The 18,188-nt window shown below is 47.6% G+C and overlaps 1 protein-coding gene across 2 annotated transcripts in view; it reads left to right on the plus strand.

The window, feature by feature from the left end:
• Positions 1-18,188, plus strand: part of LOC140396136 (DENN domain-containing protein 5B) — a 350,007-nt gene that overhangs the window by 285,906 nt on the left and 45,913 nt on the right. For both annotated transcript variants that reach the window (XM_072484292.1, XM_072484293.1), the window contains 2 exons: positions 10,257-10,407; positions 14,705-14,798. In XM_072484292.1, coding sequence (XP_072340393.1) covers positions 10,257-10,407; positions 14,705-14,798 — 245 coding nt within the window. The remainder of the gene's footprint in view (positions 1-10,256; positions 10,408-14,704; positions 14,799-18,188) is intronic.

The raw sequence follows: 18,188 nt of genomic DNA on the forward strand, positions 1-18,188 counted from the left end.
CAAAGAAACAAAATGTGAGCCTAGTGTGAGCAGGTGTGCTACTGACTGAAAGTGAAAATAAGAGAAAAACCAAAACGCGCAAAGAAAGGGAAACGAAATGGCTCTCCTGCCTTCCACCCAATCGCAGATCTTCTGCTCTCCTTGTCCCGTCCATCTCTTGCTCAAAATCCATTATATCTCTCACGTTTCCCAGTTCTGATGAAAGGGCATCGACCTGAAGCGTTAACTCTATTTCTCTCTCCACAGATACTACAAGACCTGCTGAGTATTTCCAGCATTTCTAATGTTTATTTACCATTTCCAGCTTTTGCAGTATTCTGCTTTTCAATAAGAAATGGAAGACCTGCTTTTCTATAGTGTCTTTCACAATGACCAGATGGTTCAAAGTGATTTGCAGTGAATGGTAACCTGGCAACGTAGTCACTGTTGTAATGTAGGAAACAGCTGAACCAATTTTCACACAGCAAATTCCCACCGGCGGCAATATGCAGGTTTTTGCGATGCTGTTTGAGGGGCACTGGGGTTAACTCCACTGCTCCTCTTCCAAAATAGTTCCATGGGATCTTTTACATCTACCCGAGAAGTTCTTCTGATAACGCATCCAAAAGATAGCAGTCCTGACACTGCAGCACTCCCTCAGTACTGCGCTGGAATGCCAGCCTTGATTTTTGTGCTCACTTCCTGGAGTGGGTCTTGTGTACAAAGCACGAGGCAGGTCAGGAGGTCAACATTGGCTTTCCATCAGCCTTGCTGGGATACCATCAGGATACCACTATAAATCCAAGTTCTTCCAACTCTTAACATGCGGGATAGGGAATCACACGACAATCTTTTGTGTGTGATGTTTGTTGTATATTCTTTTGTCCCACAGGGTAGCTTTAGCTAAAGGAAAACTTTGGTCAATGTTTGAAACATGGGGTTGATCTTGTATCTTGAATGTTAACACAATTACTTTCTGAAGGCAGAGCAACACATCAGCTTGAAGATGTCCATACAGGTACGAAAAGTCCTTTGAGTCCATTTATTTAACGCCTGTATTGAGCTAACGACACCGAAAACTGGCGAACCATTTTCTGTCACATTTTCCACTGGGGTAGTTTATTGCCCACTCTTGGCTACGGCTGTTTATGTCGTCAGTTGTGGGATGCTGATCAATAAGCTCTCCTGTTTGCCCTGTTGCATATCAGTTCTTCTTCTAGTTAAGATTACTCCTGAGCCGGCTCGTACAGAAAGGTTTTTCATATCAAGTACTTTTTGTTTCCAGCCTGCTGGCTTGCTCGAAGGCACTGTTCCTTCGACATTCAAGCACCAGAGCCTCATATGCTTTACCCAGAGGACCAGGAAGCTGGTGATGAGCGTAATAATAGACTTTTTATTGACCTTTTCACTGCTAATTCCGTGGCCGATTGAGTGAATCACATCCTTGTCTAACAACAACACTGATAACGAGTAGGATGTCGTAGCATAATGCGAACTGAACTTTTCACTGAATGGATTTCCCCTTCCATAGCCATTCATTCAAAATGACTTTCGATTAAAATCTACTGAACCAAAAGAAAAAACGCAATTGGTCCTGGCCAGGCACTGGTCCATTCAAACTAGAAGGTCCTAGCTTCAGTCTCCTCTATGCGCTAACAGCCCCAATCCCAACTAGGGGCAGCGGTAGTAACTGGCTTCGGAGAGAAGGAAGGAAAATCATTTAATACGTTCCCTGTTGTTTCTGCAGTATATCTTGAATGGAAATTGTAAGCAAGTGAATTTCCTTTGTAGAAGAGCGTCAATCCCTCCAAAGTCTGGTGTCTGGTCATCAGTCAATCTGCGAGCCCCTGCTTGAGGAACGGCAACTCAACTGTAGCACTGGAACCCATGTTAAAAAGAATATATAGGAGGCTATATTTAATTCTATTTCTAAAAACTGCTAAGTCTTTCTGCAAATTATCTGAAAAAGTTGGTCGATGAGATTTGCTGTCTGATCTTGTGACAGGAATTTGGTGTGCCTGTCATATTTCTGTGAAGTTAGACCTTCCTTTAAAAGATTTAAATGTTTCAGTCTCTGATACAAATAATAACAGTTGGCTTATCACTGGCATTCTTGCAACATTTCCCATTATTGACACATCCCGGGGGATCCCCTGTAACTGTGGACACATTCCTGGGGACCCCCTGTAACTATGGACACATTCCTGGGGACCCCCTGTAACTATGGACACATTCTTGGGGACCCCCTGTAACTATGGACACATTCTTGGGGACTCCCTGCAACTATGGACACATTCCTGGGGATACCCTGCAACTATGGACACATTCCTGGGGACCCCCTGTAACTATGGACACATTCCTGGGGACCCCCTGTAACTATGGACACATTCCTGGGGATCCCCTGTAACTATGGACACATTCCTGGGGATCCCCTGTAACTATGGACACATTCCTGGGGATCCCCTGTAACTATGGACACATTCCTGGGGATCCCCTGTAACTATGGACACATTCCTGGGGACCCCCTGTAACTATGGACACATTCCTGGGGACCTCCTGTAACTATGGACACATTCCTGGGGACCCCCTGTAACTATGGACACATTCTTGGGGATCCCCTGTAACTATGGACACATTCCTGGGGATCCCCTGTAACTATGGACTCATTCCTGGGGATCCCCTGTAACTATGGACACATTCCTGGGGATCCCCTGTAACTATGGACACATTCCTGGGGATCCCCTGTAACTATGGACACATTCCTGGGGATCCCCTGTAACTATGGACACATTCCTGGGGACCCCCTGTAACTATGGACACATTCCTGGGGACCTCCTGTAACTATGGACACATTCCTGGGGACCCCCTGTAACTATGGACACATTCCTGGTGACCCCCTGTAACTATGGACACATTCCTGGGGACCCCCTGTAACTATGGACACATTCTTGGGGCCCCCCTGTAACTATGGACACATTCCTGGGGATCCCCTGTAACTATGGACACATTCCTGGGGACCCCCTATAACTATGGACACATTCCTGGGGACCCCGTGTAACTATGGACACATTCCTGGGGACCTCCTGTAATTATGGACACATTCCTGGGGACCTCCTGTAACTATGGACACAAGATTGGTAAATGTCTCAGGCCCACTGCAGACAGAAACAGGGGAATGCATAATAAGGGACAAAGAAATGGCTGAGCAATTAAATACATACTTTGGTTTTGTCTTCACAAATGAGGACACCAATCAAATCCCAGAAATGTTGGAGAATGAAAGGTTTAGTGAGAGTGAAAAACTGAGGGAGATCAGCATTAGTAGAGAAATGGTCACAAACCTTATCGAGTTCTTTGAGAAGGTGACTGAACAGGTAGACGAGGGTAGAGCAGTTGATGTGGTGTATATGGATTTCAGTAAAGCGTTTGATAAGGTTCCCCACAGTAGGCTATTGCAGAAAATACGGAGGCTGGGGATTGAGGGTGATTTAGAGATGTGGATCAGAAATTGGCTAGCTGAAAGAAGACAGAGGGTGGTGGTTGATGGGAAATGTTCAGAATGGAGTTCAGTTACAAGTGGCGTACCACAAGGATCTGTTCTGGGCCCGTTGCTGTTTGTCATTTTTATCAATGACCTAGAGGAAGGCGCAGAAGGGTGGGTGAGTAAATTTGCAGACGACACTAAAGTCGGTGGTGTTGTCGACAGTGTGGAAGGATGTAGCAGGTTACAGAGGGACATAGATAAGCTGCAGAGCTGGGCTGAGAGGTGGCAAATGGAGTTTAATGTAGAGAAGTGTGAGGTGATTCACTTTGGAAGGAATAACAGGAATGCGGAATATTTGGCTAATGGTAAAGTTCTTGGAAGTGTGGATGAGCAGAGGGATCTAGGCGTCCATGTACATAGATCCCTGAAAGTTGCCACCCAGGTTGATAGGGTTGTGAAGAAGGCCTATGGAGTGTTGGCCTTTATTGGTAGAGGGATTGAGTTCCGGAGTCAGGAGGTCATGTTGCAGAGGTACAAAACTCTGGTACGGCCGCATTTGGAGTATTGCGTACAGTTCTGGTCACCGCATTATAGGAAGGACGTGGAGGCTTTGGAGCGGGTGCAGAGGAAATTTACCAGGATGTTGCCTGGTATGGAGGGAAAATCTTATGAGGAAAGGCTGATGGACTTGAGGTTGTTTTCGTTGGAGAGAAGAAGGTTAAGAGGAGACTTAATAGAGGCATACAAAATGATCAGGGGGTTAGATAGGGTGGACAGTGAGAGCCTTCTCCCGCGGATGGAAATGGCTGGCACGAGGGGACATAGCTTTAAACTGAGGGGTAATAGATATAGGACAGAGGTCAGAGGTAGGTTCTTTACGCAAAGAGTAGTGAGGCCGTGGAATGCCCTACCTGCTACAGTAGTGAACTCGCCAACATTGAGGGCATTTAAAAGTTTATTGGATAAGCATATGGATGATAATGGCATAGTGTAGGTTAGATGGCTTTTGTTTCGGTGCAACATCGTGGGCCGAAGGGCCTGTACTGCGCTGTATCGTTCTATGTTCTATGGTGCTGGGAAAACTGATGGGATTGAAGGCAGATAAATCCCCAGGGCCTGAGAATCTGCATCCCAGAGAGCTTAAGGAGGTGGCTCTGGAAATAGTGGATGCATTGGTGGTCATCTTCCGGGATTCTATAGACTCTGGAACTGTCCCTGCAGATTGGAGGGTAGCTGACGTCACTCAGATATTCAAAAAGGGAGGTAGAGAGAAAGCAGGGAATTATAGACCAGTAAGCCTATCATCGGTAGTGGGGAAAATGCTTGAATCCATTATCAAGGACTTTATAGCGGAACATTTAGAAAGCAGTGGCAGGATCAGTCAGAGTCAGCACGGATTTATGAAGAGACAATCATGCTTGACAAATCTGTTGGAATTCTTTGAAGAGTTAACCAGTACAGTTGACAAGGGGGAGCCAGTCGATGTGGTATACCAGGGGCTTGTTTAGCACAGGGTTAAATCGCTGGCTTTTAAAGCAGACCAAGGCAGGCCAGCAGCACAGTTCAATTCCCGTACCAGCCTCCCCGAACAGGCGCCGGAATGTGGCGACTAGGGGCGTTTCACAGTAACTTCATTTGAAGCCTACTTGTGATAATAAGCGATTTTCATTTCATTTTTCATTTGGACTTTCAGAAGGCGTTTGACAAAAGTCCCGCATAAGTGATTATTGTGCAAAATTAAAGCGCATGGGATTGGGGGAAATTTATTGAGGTGGATAGAAAACTGGTTGGCAGAGAGGAAACAAAGAGTAGGGATTAATGGGTCCTTTTCAAATTAGCAGGCAGTAACCAGTGGAGTACCACAGGGATTGGTGCTGGGACCCCAGCTATTCACAATATATATTAATGATTTGGATGAGGGAACAAAATGTAACATCTCAAAGTTTGCAGATGATACCAAATTAGGTGGGAGGGTGAATTGTGATGAGGATGCAGGGATCCTACAGCAAGATCTGGACAGGTTGGCGAGTGGGCAAACCAATGGCAGATGCAGTATAATTTAGATAAGTGTGAGGTTATTCATTTTGGAAGCAAAAACAGGAAGGCAGATTACTACCTGAATGGTTGTAAATTGGGAGAGGGGAATGTGCAGCGGGACCTGGGTGTCCTTGTGCACCATTCGCTGAAGGTAAGCATGCAGGTGCAGCAGGCGGTAAAGAAGGCTAATGGTATGTTGGCCTTCATCGCAAGAGGTTTCGAGTATAGAAGCAGGGATGTGTTGCTGCAATTATACAGGGCCTTGGTGAGGCCCCCTTTGGGGAGTATTGTGTGCAGTTTTGGTCTCCTCTGAGAAAGGATGTTCTTGCTCTTGAGGGAGTGCAGCGAAGGTTTACCAGACTGCAGATTGACTAGGTTGGGATTGTTCTCGCTGGAGTTCAGAAGAATGAGGGGGGATCTCATAGAGACTTATAAAATTCCAACAGGACTAGACAGGGTAGATGAAGGGAAGATGTTACCAATGATAGGTGTGTCCAGAACCAGGGGTCACAGCCTGAGGATTCAGGGTAAACCATTTCGGACAGAGATAAGGAGACATTTCTTCACACAAAGAGTGGTGAGCCTGTGGAATTCATTACCACAGGAAGTAGTTGATGCTAAAACTTTGAATATATTCAAGAGGCGGCTGGATAGAACACTTGGGGAGAATGGGATCAAAGGCGTTGGGGAGAAAGGATTAGGCTATTGAGTTGGATGATCAGCCATGATCGTGATGAATGGTGGATCAGGCTGGAAGGGCCAAAAGGCCTCCTCCTGCTGCTATCTTCTATGTATCTGTGTTGTATTCCTGGGGACCTCCTATAACTATAGACACATCCCTGGGGACCCTGTAACTATTGACACATTCCTTGGTAGTCCTTACAATCCTTGATGCTTTTGCTTGTGCTGATTCTGTGACCCCCCCTCTTCCCATAAAAACAACATTGTAGGGCAGCACGGTGGCGCAGTGGTTAGCACTGCTGCCTCACGGCGCCGAGGTCCCAGGTTTGATCGTGGCTCTGGGTCACTGTCCGTGTGGATTTTGCACATTCACCCTGTGTTTGCGTGGGTTTCGCCCTCACAATGCAAAGATGTGCAGGGTAGGTGGATTGGCCACACTAAATTGTCCCTTAATTGGAAAAATGAATTGAGTACTCTAAATTTAAAAAAAAAACGACATTGCCGGTTATCTTTTGAACTAGATTCTAAACACAACGGCGAATGTGATTCGTTATGCCAAGTGAGGGACTCCTGATAAACTCAAATGCCATTATTTCAACAGAAGGCTTGGGTGAAGTGCCCATAAAACTCATCTGTAGTGGAAGACCTGCTGAAAAACACAAAATCATCCCAAAATCTGTCAAGAGTGTCAGGTTTAGACTGAAAACCGGCGTTTATCCCTCCAGATGTACAGCCTAGTGTACACTACAGATTTTCCGGCACTTAGTACACAGAGAATCTGGGGGAGTTGTTTGCTCTGTCATCTGGGGACGGGGGCAGGGCGTGACAGAACCGGCAAGGCCGGCTCCACAGAGACGGAGAAGCCATTGTTACAGGGCGCCCCGATCTACACTGAAAATAAACTCAGCCCCACCCTCACCATCAACCAGGCTCCAGGGGGCCCCGTCTCCTCAAAGCATCAAGTTGCACCCACCCATATTCAGAAAAGCATCCTCCTCTTCCAATCACAGACATTGGGGCAGCTCCCTCACCACACATAAGGGGACCCCCCCTCAATGGGGCTCTCCAGAGGGCCCACCTTGGCATTACCAACCTGTGGCACTGCGAGGTTGGTATAGCCAGGGTACTGCCTGACTATGTCCCTTACTACCAGGGGGCTATACTTATCTGTGCTCCTCCCGGCGTGGCCCTCACGCCTGGTTTTCGAAAACCAGCAATTTGTTTTTTTCTTAAATTTAGAGCACCCAATTCATTTTTTCCAATTAAGGGGCAGTTTAGCGTGGCCAATCCACCTACCCTGCACATCTTTGGGTTGTGGGGGCGAAACCCACGCAAACACGGGGAGAATGTGCAAACTCCCCACAGACAGTGACCCAGAGCCGGGATCGAACCTGGGACCTCGGCGCCGTGAGGCAGCAGGGCTAACCCACTGCGCCACTGTACTGCCCCGAAAATCAGCAATGAGTCACACTGGCGTGACGTCACGCCAACTGTGTGGGACGGAGGAAGCAGCGTTCAGCTCGCTAATGATGTTGAAATCTGTTATAATGTGTGCTAATCAGGCTCGCGCCCTCCCTGGGCGTATACCTGATCGCATCATCGGAGGAGGGCTGGGAGGATCATGTTCCGAATCTCGCCACGGCAAAGCTCATTATTGACCTCTCAAGATTAAGCGGCCATTCTGGGATTCGCGCAGGCGGCTAGTGAGGCTACTAAACCACGACCATTGGAAATATTCACCTAAAGTTAAAGACCGGATACAGCAAATCAAAACCATCAAAGAGATATGCCTAGGATTTGGGAGGCTGATTGAGCTGCCATACCAGCACACAAAGATGCACAAACCAGTATTAATCTGATAGCAAGGGCACCTAAACCAAACGCCCCAAAACATGCTGGCTTGGAGTAATTCAGAGTAACAATTGATTGTGCCTCTAGAACATATTGCAGTAACTGAGCTACCATCAAACACTCCCAGGGCAGGTACAGCACAGGGTTAGATAGAGAGTAAAGCTCCCTCTGCACTGTCCCATCAAACACTCCCAGGGCAGGTACAGCACAGGGTTAGATAGAGAGTAAAGCTCCCTCTGCACTGTCCCATCAAACACTCCCAGGGCAGGTACAGCACGGGGTTAGATAGAGAGTAAAGCTCCCTCTGCACTGTCCCATCAAACACTCCCAGGGCAGGTACAGCACGGGATTAGATAGAGAGTAAAGCTCCCTCTGCACTGTCCCATCAAACACTCCCAGGGCAGGTACAGCACGGGGTTAGATAGAGAGTAAAGCTCCCTCTGCACTGTCCCATCAAACACTCCCAGGGCAGGTACAGCACGGGGTTAGATAGAGAGTAAAGCTCCCTCTACAGTGTCCCCATCAAACACTCCCCGGACAGGTACAGCACGGGGTTAGATACAGAGTAAAGCTCCCTCTGCACTGTCCCATCAAACACTCCCAGGGCAGGTACAGCACGGGGTTAGATAGAGAGTAAAGCTCCCTCTGCACTGTCCCATCAAACACTCCCAGGGCAGGTACAGCACGGGGTTAGATAGAGAGTAAAGCTCCCTCTGCACTGTCCCATCAAACACTCCCAGGGCAGGTACAGCACGGGATTAGATAGAGAGTAAAGCTCCCTCTGCACTGTCCCATCAAACACTCCCAGGGCAGGTACAGCACGGGGTTAGATAGAGAGTAAAGCTCCCTCTACAGTGTCCCCATCAAACACTCCCCGGACAGGTACAGCACGGGGTTAGATACAGAGTAAAGCTCCCTCTGCACTGTCCCATCAAACACTCCCAGGGCAGGTACAGCACGGGGTTAGATAGAGAGTAAAGCTCCCTCTGCACTGTCCCATCAAACACTCCCAGGGCAGGTACAGCACGGGGTTAGATAGAGAGTAAAGCTCCCTCTGCACTGTCCCATCAAACACTCCCAGGGCAGGTACAGCACAGGGTTAGTTAGATACAGAGTAAAGTTCCCTCTACCCTGTCCCCATCAAACACTACCAGGGCAGGTACAGCACGGGGTTAGATAGAGAGTAAAGCTCCCTCTGCACTGTCCCATCAAACACTCCCAGGGCAGGTACAGCACAGGGTTAGTTAGATACAGAGTAAAGTTCCCTCTACCCTGTCCCCATCAAACACTACCAGGGCAGGTACAGCACGGGGTTAGATAGAGAGTAAAGCTCCCTCTGCACTGTCCCATCAAACACTCCCAGGGCAGGTACAGCACGGGGTTAGATAGAGAGTAAAGCTCCCTCTGCACTGTCCCATCAAACACTCCCAGGGCAGGTACAGCACAGGGTTAGATACAGAGTAAAGTTCCCTCTACCCTGTCCCCATCAAACACTACCAGGGCAGGTTCAGCACGGGGTTAGATACAGAGTAAAGCTCCCTCTGCACTGTCCCATCAAATACTCCCAGGGCAGATACAGCACAGATTAGATACAGAGTAAAGCTCTGATCACTGAATTTGGGTAGCACCATGGATTTAACCTGGGACCTAGTTGGCTGCTCTGTTCTGTCTGAAACTGAGTTAAGAGACATATTTAATTAACCTGTATCTCACTGAATGCGACTCACTGCACAGTTTGTGAAACTCACCTAACGCTGTTTCTAGTCTGCACCTATGTTAAAATGCTGTTTGGGTTTCCAGTAAACTAGTATTGACTGTGGAGGGGGAATAAAACGACTGCCTTTATCGAGCTTTGAACCAGCTCTGCATTCAGCGACTTAACCCTGATTTACAAAACTCCCAGTTGCAAATTGACTGACTTGACCTGTCCCAATTCTGGCTGCTTATTATTGGCATACTCAAATTGATATTTAATTTTCTGAAGTAAGGCCAATGACAGGTCAAACAGTGCAGCCCCATTTCTGTTTGAATCACACGCGCTGTACATCGTTTTAAAAGGCACTTTCACTCACTTCACCACAAAAAAACTGCAGTGAGAATCAGTCAAACAAAACATTATGGTCAGTTGAATTGTGTTTTGCAGTTTGACCTTCTTTCCTTTCCTCTGTACTTATCTAAAAGGGCACCGACTTATTGTGTCATTCTTTGTTAATGTGTTGCACAGCTCAAGCCATTGAGCAGCGCCTGGTGAAGATTGACCACACTGCCATCCACCCACACCTGTTGGACATGAAGATTGGCCAGGGCAAGTACGAGCAAGGATTCTTCCCCAAACTCCAGTCCGAAGTCCTGTCAGCAGGGCCGACGAATAACAAGTGAGTGTAAACGAAAAAAATACATTTTCTTTAATTCTTCCATTTTATTCTGTGGGGGTTGCTGACATTTGTCGCCCATCCATGACCACCCTTGAGCTGAGTGGCTTGCTGGGCCATGTCGGAGGGACGTGAAGAGCCAATCACATTGCCTTGGGTCTGGAGTCACATGTAGGCCAGACCGGGTAAGGAAGGCAGATTTCCTTCCCTAAAGAGCATTAGTGAATTTCGACAATCAATGATAGTTTCACGGTCGCCATTACTGAGACTAACTTTCAATTCCAGATTGATTAATTGAATTTGAATTCCATAATTGGATTTGGCCCATGTCCCCAGAGCATTAGCCTGAGCGTCTGGATTGCTTACGGTGACATTGCCACTACACCACCCTCTCCACGACCCCTCCCCCATTCCTAGCGATTGCTGAATTGGGCCCCCTCCCCTCCTTCCTCCAGCCTGCTGGCAGTTTCCATGGCGCTGTGTATTCTCAGGTTATCCAACTGCACCTGGTTCTAAGCTGAATAGTTGAATCTGTCCAACACAGATGTCAATGAGCTTTGAGCATTCCTTTTAAATAAACTGGTCCGATAACAGAAAGAGAAACGTTCCTGTAAGACTGCGGTAGGTTTTCTGCCATTTACACTTGATATTCCCTCTTGCTCATGCAGAATGTTTCTGTCACGTAGGATCAAAACCAACTTAAACTTGGTCAGAATCATAGAATCATAGAATCCCTACATGTGCAGACGGAGGCCAGTTGGCCCATCAAGTCTGCACTACCCTCCAAAGGAGCAATCCTAGGTCCAATCCCCCGCCCCAATGCCCGTAACCCTGCCTAACCTTTGGACACTTGGGAGCAATTCAGCATGGCCAATCTATCTAGTCTGCACATCTTTGGACTGTGGGAGGAAACTGGAGCACCCGAAGGAAACTCACGGAGACATGGGGAGATTGTGCAAATTCCACACAGACGGTCACCCGAGGCCGGAATCGAACTCTGGCCCCTGGCGCTGTGAGGCAGCAGTGCCAACCACTGTGCCACCTTGCCGCCCCATGAAGGACATTATATGTGTGCCAATTGGTCATCATTACAGTTAAACTATGCGATGATGAATCTGAAACGTTGACTGTGGAAAGCGTAAGGGCCCACCCGGAGCATTGAGTTTTAGACGCCGTACCTCAGGGAGGATATGCTGGCTACGGGGGGTGCTGCTGCACAGATTCACCTGAATGACACCAGGGTTTGTAAGGTTAAGTGTTGAGGACCGGCCACAGAAGCTTGGCTCTAAATTTGAACTTAGAAGATTTGAGGGAGCGCTGATGTGATCAAAGTGTTTCAAAGGCGAAAGGGATCCCATGGGGTAGATACAGGGAAAAACATTTCCACTCGTGCGGGACTGGAGAACAAAGGGAGCATTATCCTCAAACTCGAGATGGAGCCGTTCAGGAGGATAATCAGAAAACACTTTTTCAAAGCAAAGGGGATTAGAAGTCTGGAATTCTCTCCCACTTGCGGATGCTGGCGATTCACTTGGAGCTTGGATTTCTGTTGATTCAGGTTGTCAAGTGACAGGGTGCCAAGGCCGAAAAATGAGTTGCGTCGCTGCTCAGTCAGTGAGCGAATTGACAGGCAGAGCAGAGTGGAAAGGCTGAACAGTCACCTGGAGCTGAATGGTTTGTGCTCCTGCACAGTGCCCGGGAAAGCCCTGAATGTTCCAAATTTATCCCAATTAGCCGAGTCAAATGGTTTGGTCCCCACATCGAAATCGAAGCAAAATACCGCGGATGCTGGAGGTTTGAAATAAAAACAGAAAATGCTGGAAATACTCAGCAGGTCTGACAGCATCTGTAGAGAGAGAAACACCGGGCGGGACTTTCCATTAGCCGACGGCAAAATCGGGAAAGGCGATCTGGCGGAGAATCGGTTTTGACGGCGAAATCATGGCAGGCGTAGATTTGACACCAAATCACAATTCTCCAACACCTCGACAGCGGAGTCAATGTGTTCCGGAACGCATGTACAGTAGACACCGTTTGCATGCCATGAGCGGGCCCAACCCAGTATTCCTCAGGGCCTCCGCGAATCTCCGCCTCTGATGGGCCGAGTTCCTGATGGCGAGGTTCACTTGTCCAACATTGCAATAGTTTGCTGACAGTTGTGCCGCTGGCCGGGAGGGGCTTCTGCAATTGCTGGGGAGAGTAGTGGGGGGTGGTCAGAAGGTGGGCTGTGGGTCGGGGTGGAGGGGCACGGAACACCATTGCTGCAGCTGGCAAAGCAGTCATGCAGCTGCACACACCGCTAACAGCCCACTTTGAAATTAGTGCCACGGGTCATATAGATGCCCCCCTGGGTACCTTCTGGCCCCAGCCGACCCATCAGCTGTCTGGGTGTGCTCCAGCACAACTAGTGCCGTCTTTTTGCTGGGATCAGTGTGTGTGGGGGGATTATAATGTGTATGTGTGGCTGCAGCTTGCCAGCCTCCCGAGTGTCAATCACGGACCTGGTGAATCCCGCACCGTTTTTCATTGGAATCGATTGTGTTCCATGTGGCTCTGGTGCTAGTCCCTCATTGGTAGCGGAATTGGTCCAGGTATGGCACCAGCTTTTCTGTTGTGAAAGTCCATGAATTCTGCGTTGGCGTCAACACTTAGTCTCAGAAATGGAGAATCCCACCCACAGAGTTTACGTTTCAAGTCCATGTGACTGTTCTTCAGGAGGGTTCCGAAGAAAAGTAATACTGGACTCGAAAGGTTAACTCTTGTTTTTCTCCCTGTACAGATGTTGCCAGACCTACTGAGTTTTTCCAGGGTTTTCTGTTTTCATTTGGTCCCAGTATTAATGGAGTTAGCTGACTGGAGTTGGGTTAGCGTCAGCAACAGAATTTGCCACATAGAGGAGAGGACAAAATGGGTTTAAGGTTTGCGGTCCCAATTGCGAACCAAGGGAAGTGCATTTGTGAGAGGTTGGTTTTAGCTGTGATGCTCTCCCTGGTCAAATAGCCCACAAGAACTGTCTGGAGGATGAGAACTTGGACCAGAGTTGCCCATGGAATGAAGTGAATATTTTTAGCAGGAAGGGGAAACCATTGCCGATTGTTGTAAAAACCCATCTGGTTCACTAATGTCTCTTTAGTGAAGGAAATCTGCTGTCCCTGCCTGGTCTGGCCTACATGTGACTCCAGGCCCACAGCAATGGTGTAACAAGTCACTTGTAACAAGTTGCAATGGCAATTAGGGCAATAAAAGCTGGCCTTGCCAGCAACGCCCACGTCCCTTGAATGAATGACAAAAACATAATCTTTCCAAAGGACCCAGTGTCCTGCTGTATTTTGCTTTCGTTTCACATGTCCAAGTGTTCAGAGGTGCTCTCTGTAAATCGGAATGTGTTTTTCTGCTTGTGATCTGGGCCATCATGATGGCGTCTCTCAACTCGTAGGGTGGAGAGGAAGTGGGTTGAATGTGCTCTGTGCAGCTTGGAGATGTATATGTCCCAATTCAGGAAGGTGGTGGTAGTGTTTACACATTCCACTCTCTTCACTGCAGAATGATGGATTGGATGAGGAGGGTGGAGAGGCCCATAGCCAGATCGAACTGATCATCTATTGGAAAGAAACTGTTAGCCAGCGAGGGATTTCACATGATATTCTGGGTGACTCATTGCTAATCCATTATTAGTGTGTCCAATAATTCTTAATTAACCTAATCAAACTGATGGCTAAATCCCTTGAGAAATTACCTTTTCCAACCGCAAGGCCTGACATTCAAACCTCCCCCCACCTCCCAGTGTCACTCTTTATACCACACATAGTCACTGGGATTTATTAGTTGTTTGTATTTTCAACTCGTTCCTATAATTTCTCATTCCCCTCGTGACTTTTATTGATGTATAACAGATACTCGTGATCTACTGCCCTTTCACAGTGTGGCCATTCCTCATGTGGAACTTGGCTGATCTGTGTCTTCAATGCTAATGGGTCACAACTGCCTCACCCGACGGACATTCAATATAGTTTTCAGGGAGGTGTCAGTGGAGAATGATCAGCAGGACTGTGAGTTGTGGTGAATTCCCATTATCTCTCTCTCTCTCTCTTTCCCCCCGCCCCAAACACCCCTCTAATGGTCTGAGGGCACTGAAGCCCTCAGCCTGTGGCCCTAACTGATTCCAGTTCCTGCAGCTGGCTGCTCTCCCCTTGGGGAAATCTCTCACGCGGTCAATGCCGTGCTTTTTCTTTCTATGAAATACGGGGTGTTGTTAATGTCCATACATTAAACCTCTGTTACAAATCTCTCCTATCCACAGTCGATGGGCTAATCGAAGCGCCACAGCTCAACGAAGGAAAGACCGGCTTCGGCAGCACTCTGAACATCTGGCGCTGGACAATGACCTGAAAGAGGTACATCGTGATCCGGACTATTTTCACTACACTAACTGTGACCATTCTTAGTGTAGACTGATTGTCGGTGTCCACGCTCCGCGGTGACCCCGAAAGTCCACGCTCCGCGGTGACCCCGAGCGTCCACGCTCCGCGGTGACCCCGAGCGTCCACGCTCCGCGGTGACCCCGAGCGTCCACGCTCCGCGGTGACCCCGAGCGTCCACGCTCCGCGGTGACCTCTGACTGTTCAATCAATGCCAATCCTGACTGGTATCATTCTCAACAGAGGGACACTGGTAACCCAGAGTGAGGCTAATATTTGAGTGTGAATCGTGGAGGAGTGAACAGGCGGAGGAGGTTTTTTAAAAATTACTTTATCAGAGTTACAAAGCCAGAGCTCAGAGTGTGGACAGGAGCAAACCCCTAATTCAGCTCCCTGCCTGCTCCAAAAATCAATTCAAATTGAATCCAATTCATGGCCCCCACAAGAGAGACATACCAGATCCAGGCATTACACCCGACCTCACGCTCATCTTAGCCAAAAGGCCGAGAAGCATTTTTACATTCAGTAAAAAAAATCAGCAGAGAGAATGCATTTGAAAACTTCAGTATCTGCATCCCTGCATGTTTCAAATGAAGATAAATGAGAACTGTGTTGAGGGTGCAATACTTCCTCGACCTCAACTTTAGAGTGTCGGTCAAGATCTCGCTGTGCATGCCAGCTGCCTTTCTGCCATTTTCGTGCTTTCAAAAATTAAACCAGATGTGACCCAAAACTGCAAAGACTCCGATTGGATCAGGTTTGCTCTGATTCCTGGAAATTTGGATGCCTCCGTCTATTGTGAATTTGAAATTGAGGCACTCATTTTAAATTCATATTCTCTGGGGCTAAGGTAGGGGAGTGGGGGCTAATTAGATGTAATGGGTGAGATGATCTCTGGCCTGTGGGATTCTATGATTCTCTACTTAACATAGACATGTACCAGGATATCTTCAGTAAATGCCTGCGCTTTACAACCTTTCCTTTCATTCCAGCCTGGATTTTGAATGAATCTTTGATAATATATTTTATTTGTTCCTGGGAATGAAATGAAATGAAAATGAAATGAAATGAAATGAAAATGAAATGAGAAGTGTGTATCAATGGCAAGGCCAGCATTTACTACATATTCCTAATTGCCCTTGAGAAGGTGGTATTGAACCGCTGCCTTGACCCGCTGCAGTCCGTGATGGAGGAACTTCAACAGGTCTGTTCGGAAAGGAGTTTCTGAATTTTGGCCTCAGCAGTGTAGGAACGGCAATACATTCTCAAGTCAGGATGGTGTGTGTGACTTGAAGGGGAACTTAGTCACTCGCCATCCTGACTCGGAAATTTATCGCTATTCCCTCACTGTCGTTGGGTCAAAATTCTGGAATTGCCAGCAACACCCACGTCCCAAGAACAAATAAAAAATGGCCGACCTGTCTAATTGGGCATTAATGAGCATTAAATTGGCAGCCTCACCTGGGCTATAATGTGACAAGCCACACATTATGTGATGCTCTCCTGAGGCTGGGACCGAGTCACAATGCTGGGGCAGAGACTGAGCTCCTGTACCCTGCACCAGTGGAAAGGACCCGATAAAGAATCGGCTCCAACTGGGGAAAGTGAGCAGAGCAGGAGGGTCAATACTCACTCAACTGCCTTGTGGAAATGCCGGTAATCTGAATCATTCATCAAATAAAAACATAGGTGCAGGTTTCAGTGAGATTGAAAGCAACTCTATGGGGTTTTCAACAGCTTCCCTGCTCTGCAAAGGCATCAGACACTCACTGGAGTATGGCTGCGTGGATCTCATCTGTCCTTGGCCTCTGAGCGAAGATGGAGAATGTCATGGGGCTGTCTCACAGAGGAAGTTATAGCTGACGCTGACGATGCTTTCTCACTTTCCAGCAGGAGTTACTGGTTAGAAATCAGAACCGTGGCTGATATCCATCTGTCCCCAGCACAGAACACTGGCATTAGCTGTTGCAACTCCTCTGCCATGTCCAGTGTGTCAAGTGCCATCACTTACTCAACCATCATACCTCCTCGGTTTCAGTCAAAGCACTGGTAAAAATTTACAACCGCTTTGTAACTTTCCATTTATAAACTCTATCAATGTTAATCCAACAATGGCCAAAAGAAACTCAATCTGCTGGAAACAGTCAGTGTCATTGCAAAGAGAAACTGAGTTGGTGAGTGCAATTTTAACCCGATCTTCTCCTGCATGGCACCCGCTCCCCATAACGTGGGGTGGGAAACTGACTCGATTTGTTGCAACAGTGGCTTTACACTTGCCCAATCTTACTCCTCGCTGGAGTCAGTGGAGAATATTGTTGTGGCGCCTTTAAAACTGCTCAATTCCATTAGTTCCCCAACTGGCCCCATTGGTACAAGTTATCACCAACTTTTCAGTCAATGACCTTTCATCAGAATTAGTCAACCAGTTTTTAGAGACTTTCATCATCGTCTGTGTGTTTTTGCAAATGTTTTTATTTTTCACTTGTTTATGCCTCTTATAACCATCTGGTATTCTGCTTTCTCCTTCGCCTGTTTTGTGTCCTGTCCCTTGCTGGCGGGGGGGGGGGGAAATCTTGCATTTAGCCAGTGGAAAGGCTTCTGCTCCAGAACAACTCGATGGCTTTCTGGGAGTGGGATCAGGGTCCGCCCCCTCCCGTGCGACCTCCCAAAAAATCCTTCTCCGAGTGTTCTCTGGTATGTTGTGCTGGAGCTCTGCGTAAGAGGCATGACGAGAGGCTCTAACGTTTCACCGCTTTGATTCACACGATCCATCGGATCAGATCACTGAAGTCGGGCTTACACTTAAGGCAGCCAAACTCTCTAACAAGTGCCCAATAAGATTAACCCTTCGTGAAGCCAGTATGTCTTTCTTACCTGACCTTTTCTTTCTGTTCATTGAAGTGATAGATGTTTGCATTGGGGGATGGAAACAGTTTTTGGTACTGCCGGATCCAGAACATTAGGAAAAGAAGTGGAGCCATTTAGCCCCCTGGCCATTTAATTTTCTTTTTCATTCATTCTTGGGATGTGGGCGTCGCTGGCTGGGCCAGTATTTGTTGCCCATCCCTAATTGCCCTTGAACTGAGTGATTTGCTCGGCTATTTCAGTGGGGCGATCCCATCGCTGTGTGGATCTGGAGTCACATGTAGGCCAGACCGGGTAAGGGTGGCAGATTTCCTTCCCTGAAGGACATTAGTGAACCAGGTGGGTATTTACGACAAAATGGTTTCATGATCATCATTAGGCTTTTAATTCCATATTTTTATTGAATTTAAATTTCACCATCTGCCATGGTGAGATTTGAACCCTGGACCCCAGAGCATTACCCTGGGTCTCTGGATTACTACTCCAGTGATAATACCACTA

This window comes from Scyliorhinus torazame, chromosome 19 (assembly GCF_047496885.1).
Source record: "Scyliorhinus torazame isolate Kashiwa2021f chromosome 19, sScyTor2.1, whole genome shotgun sequence".
NCBI lineage: Eukaryota > Metazoa > Chordata > Chondrichthyes > Carcharhiniformes > Scyliorhinidae > Scyliorhinus > Scyliorhinus torazame.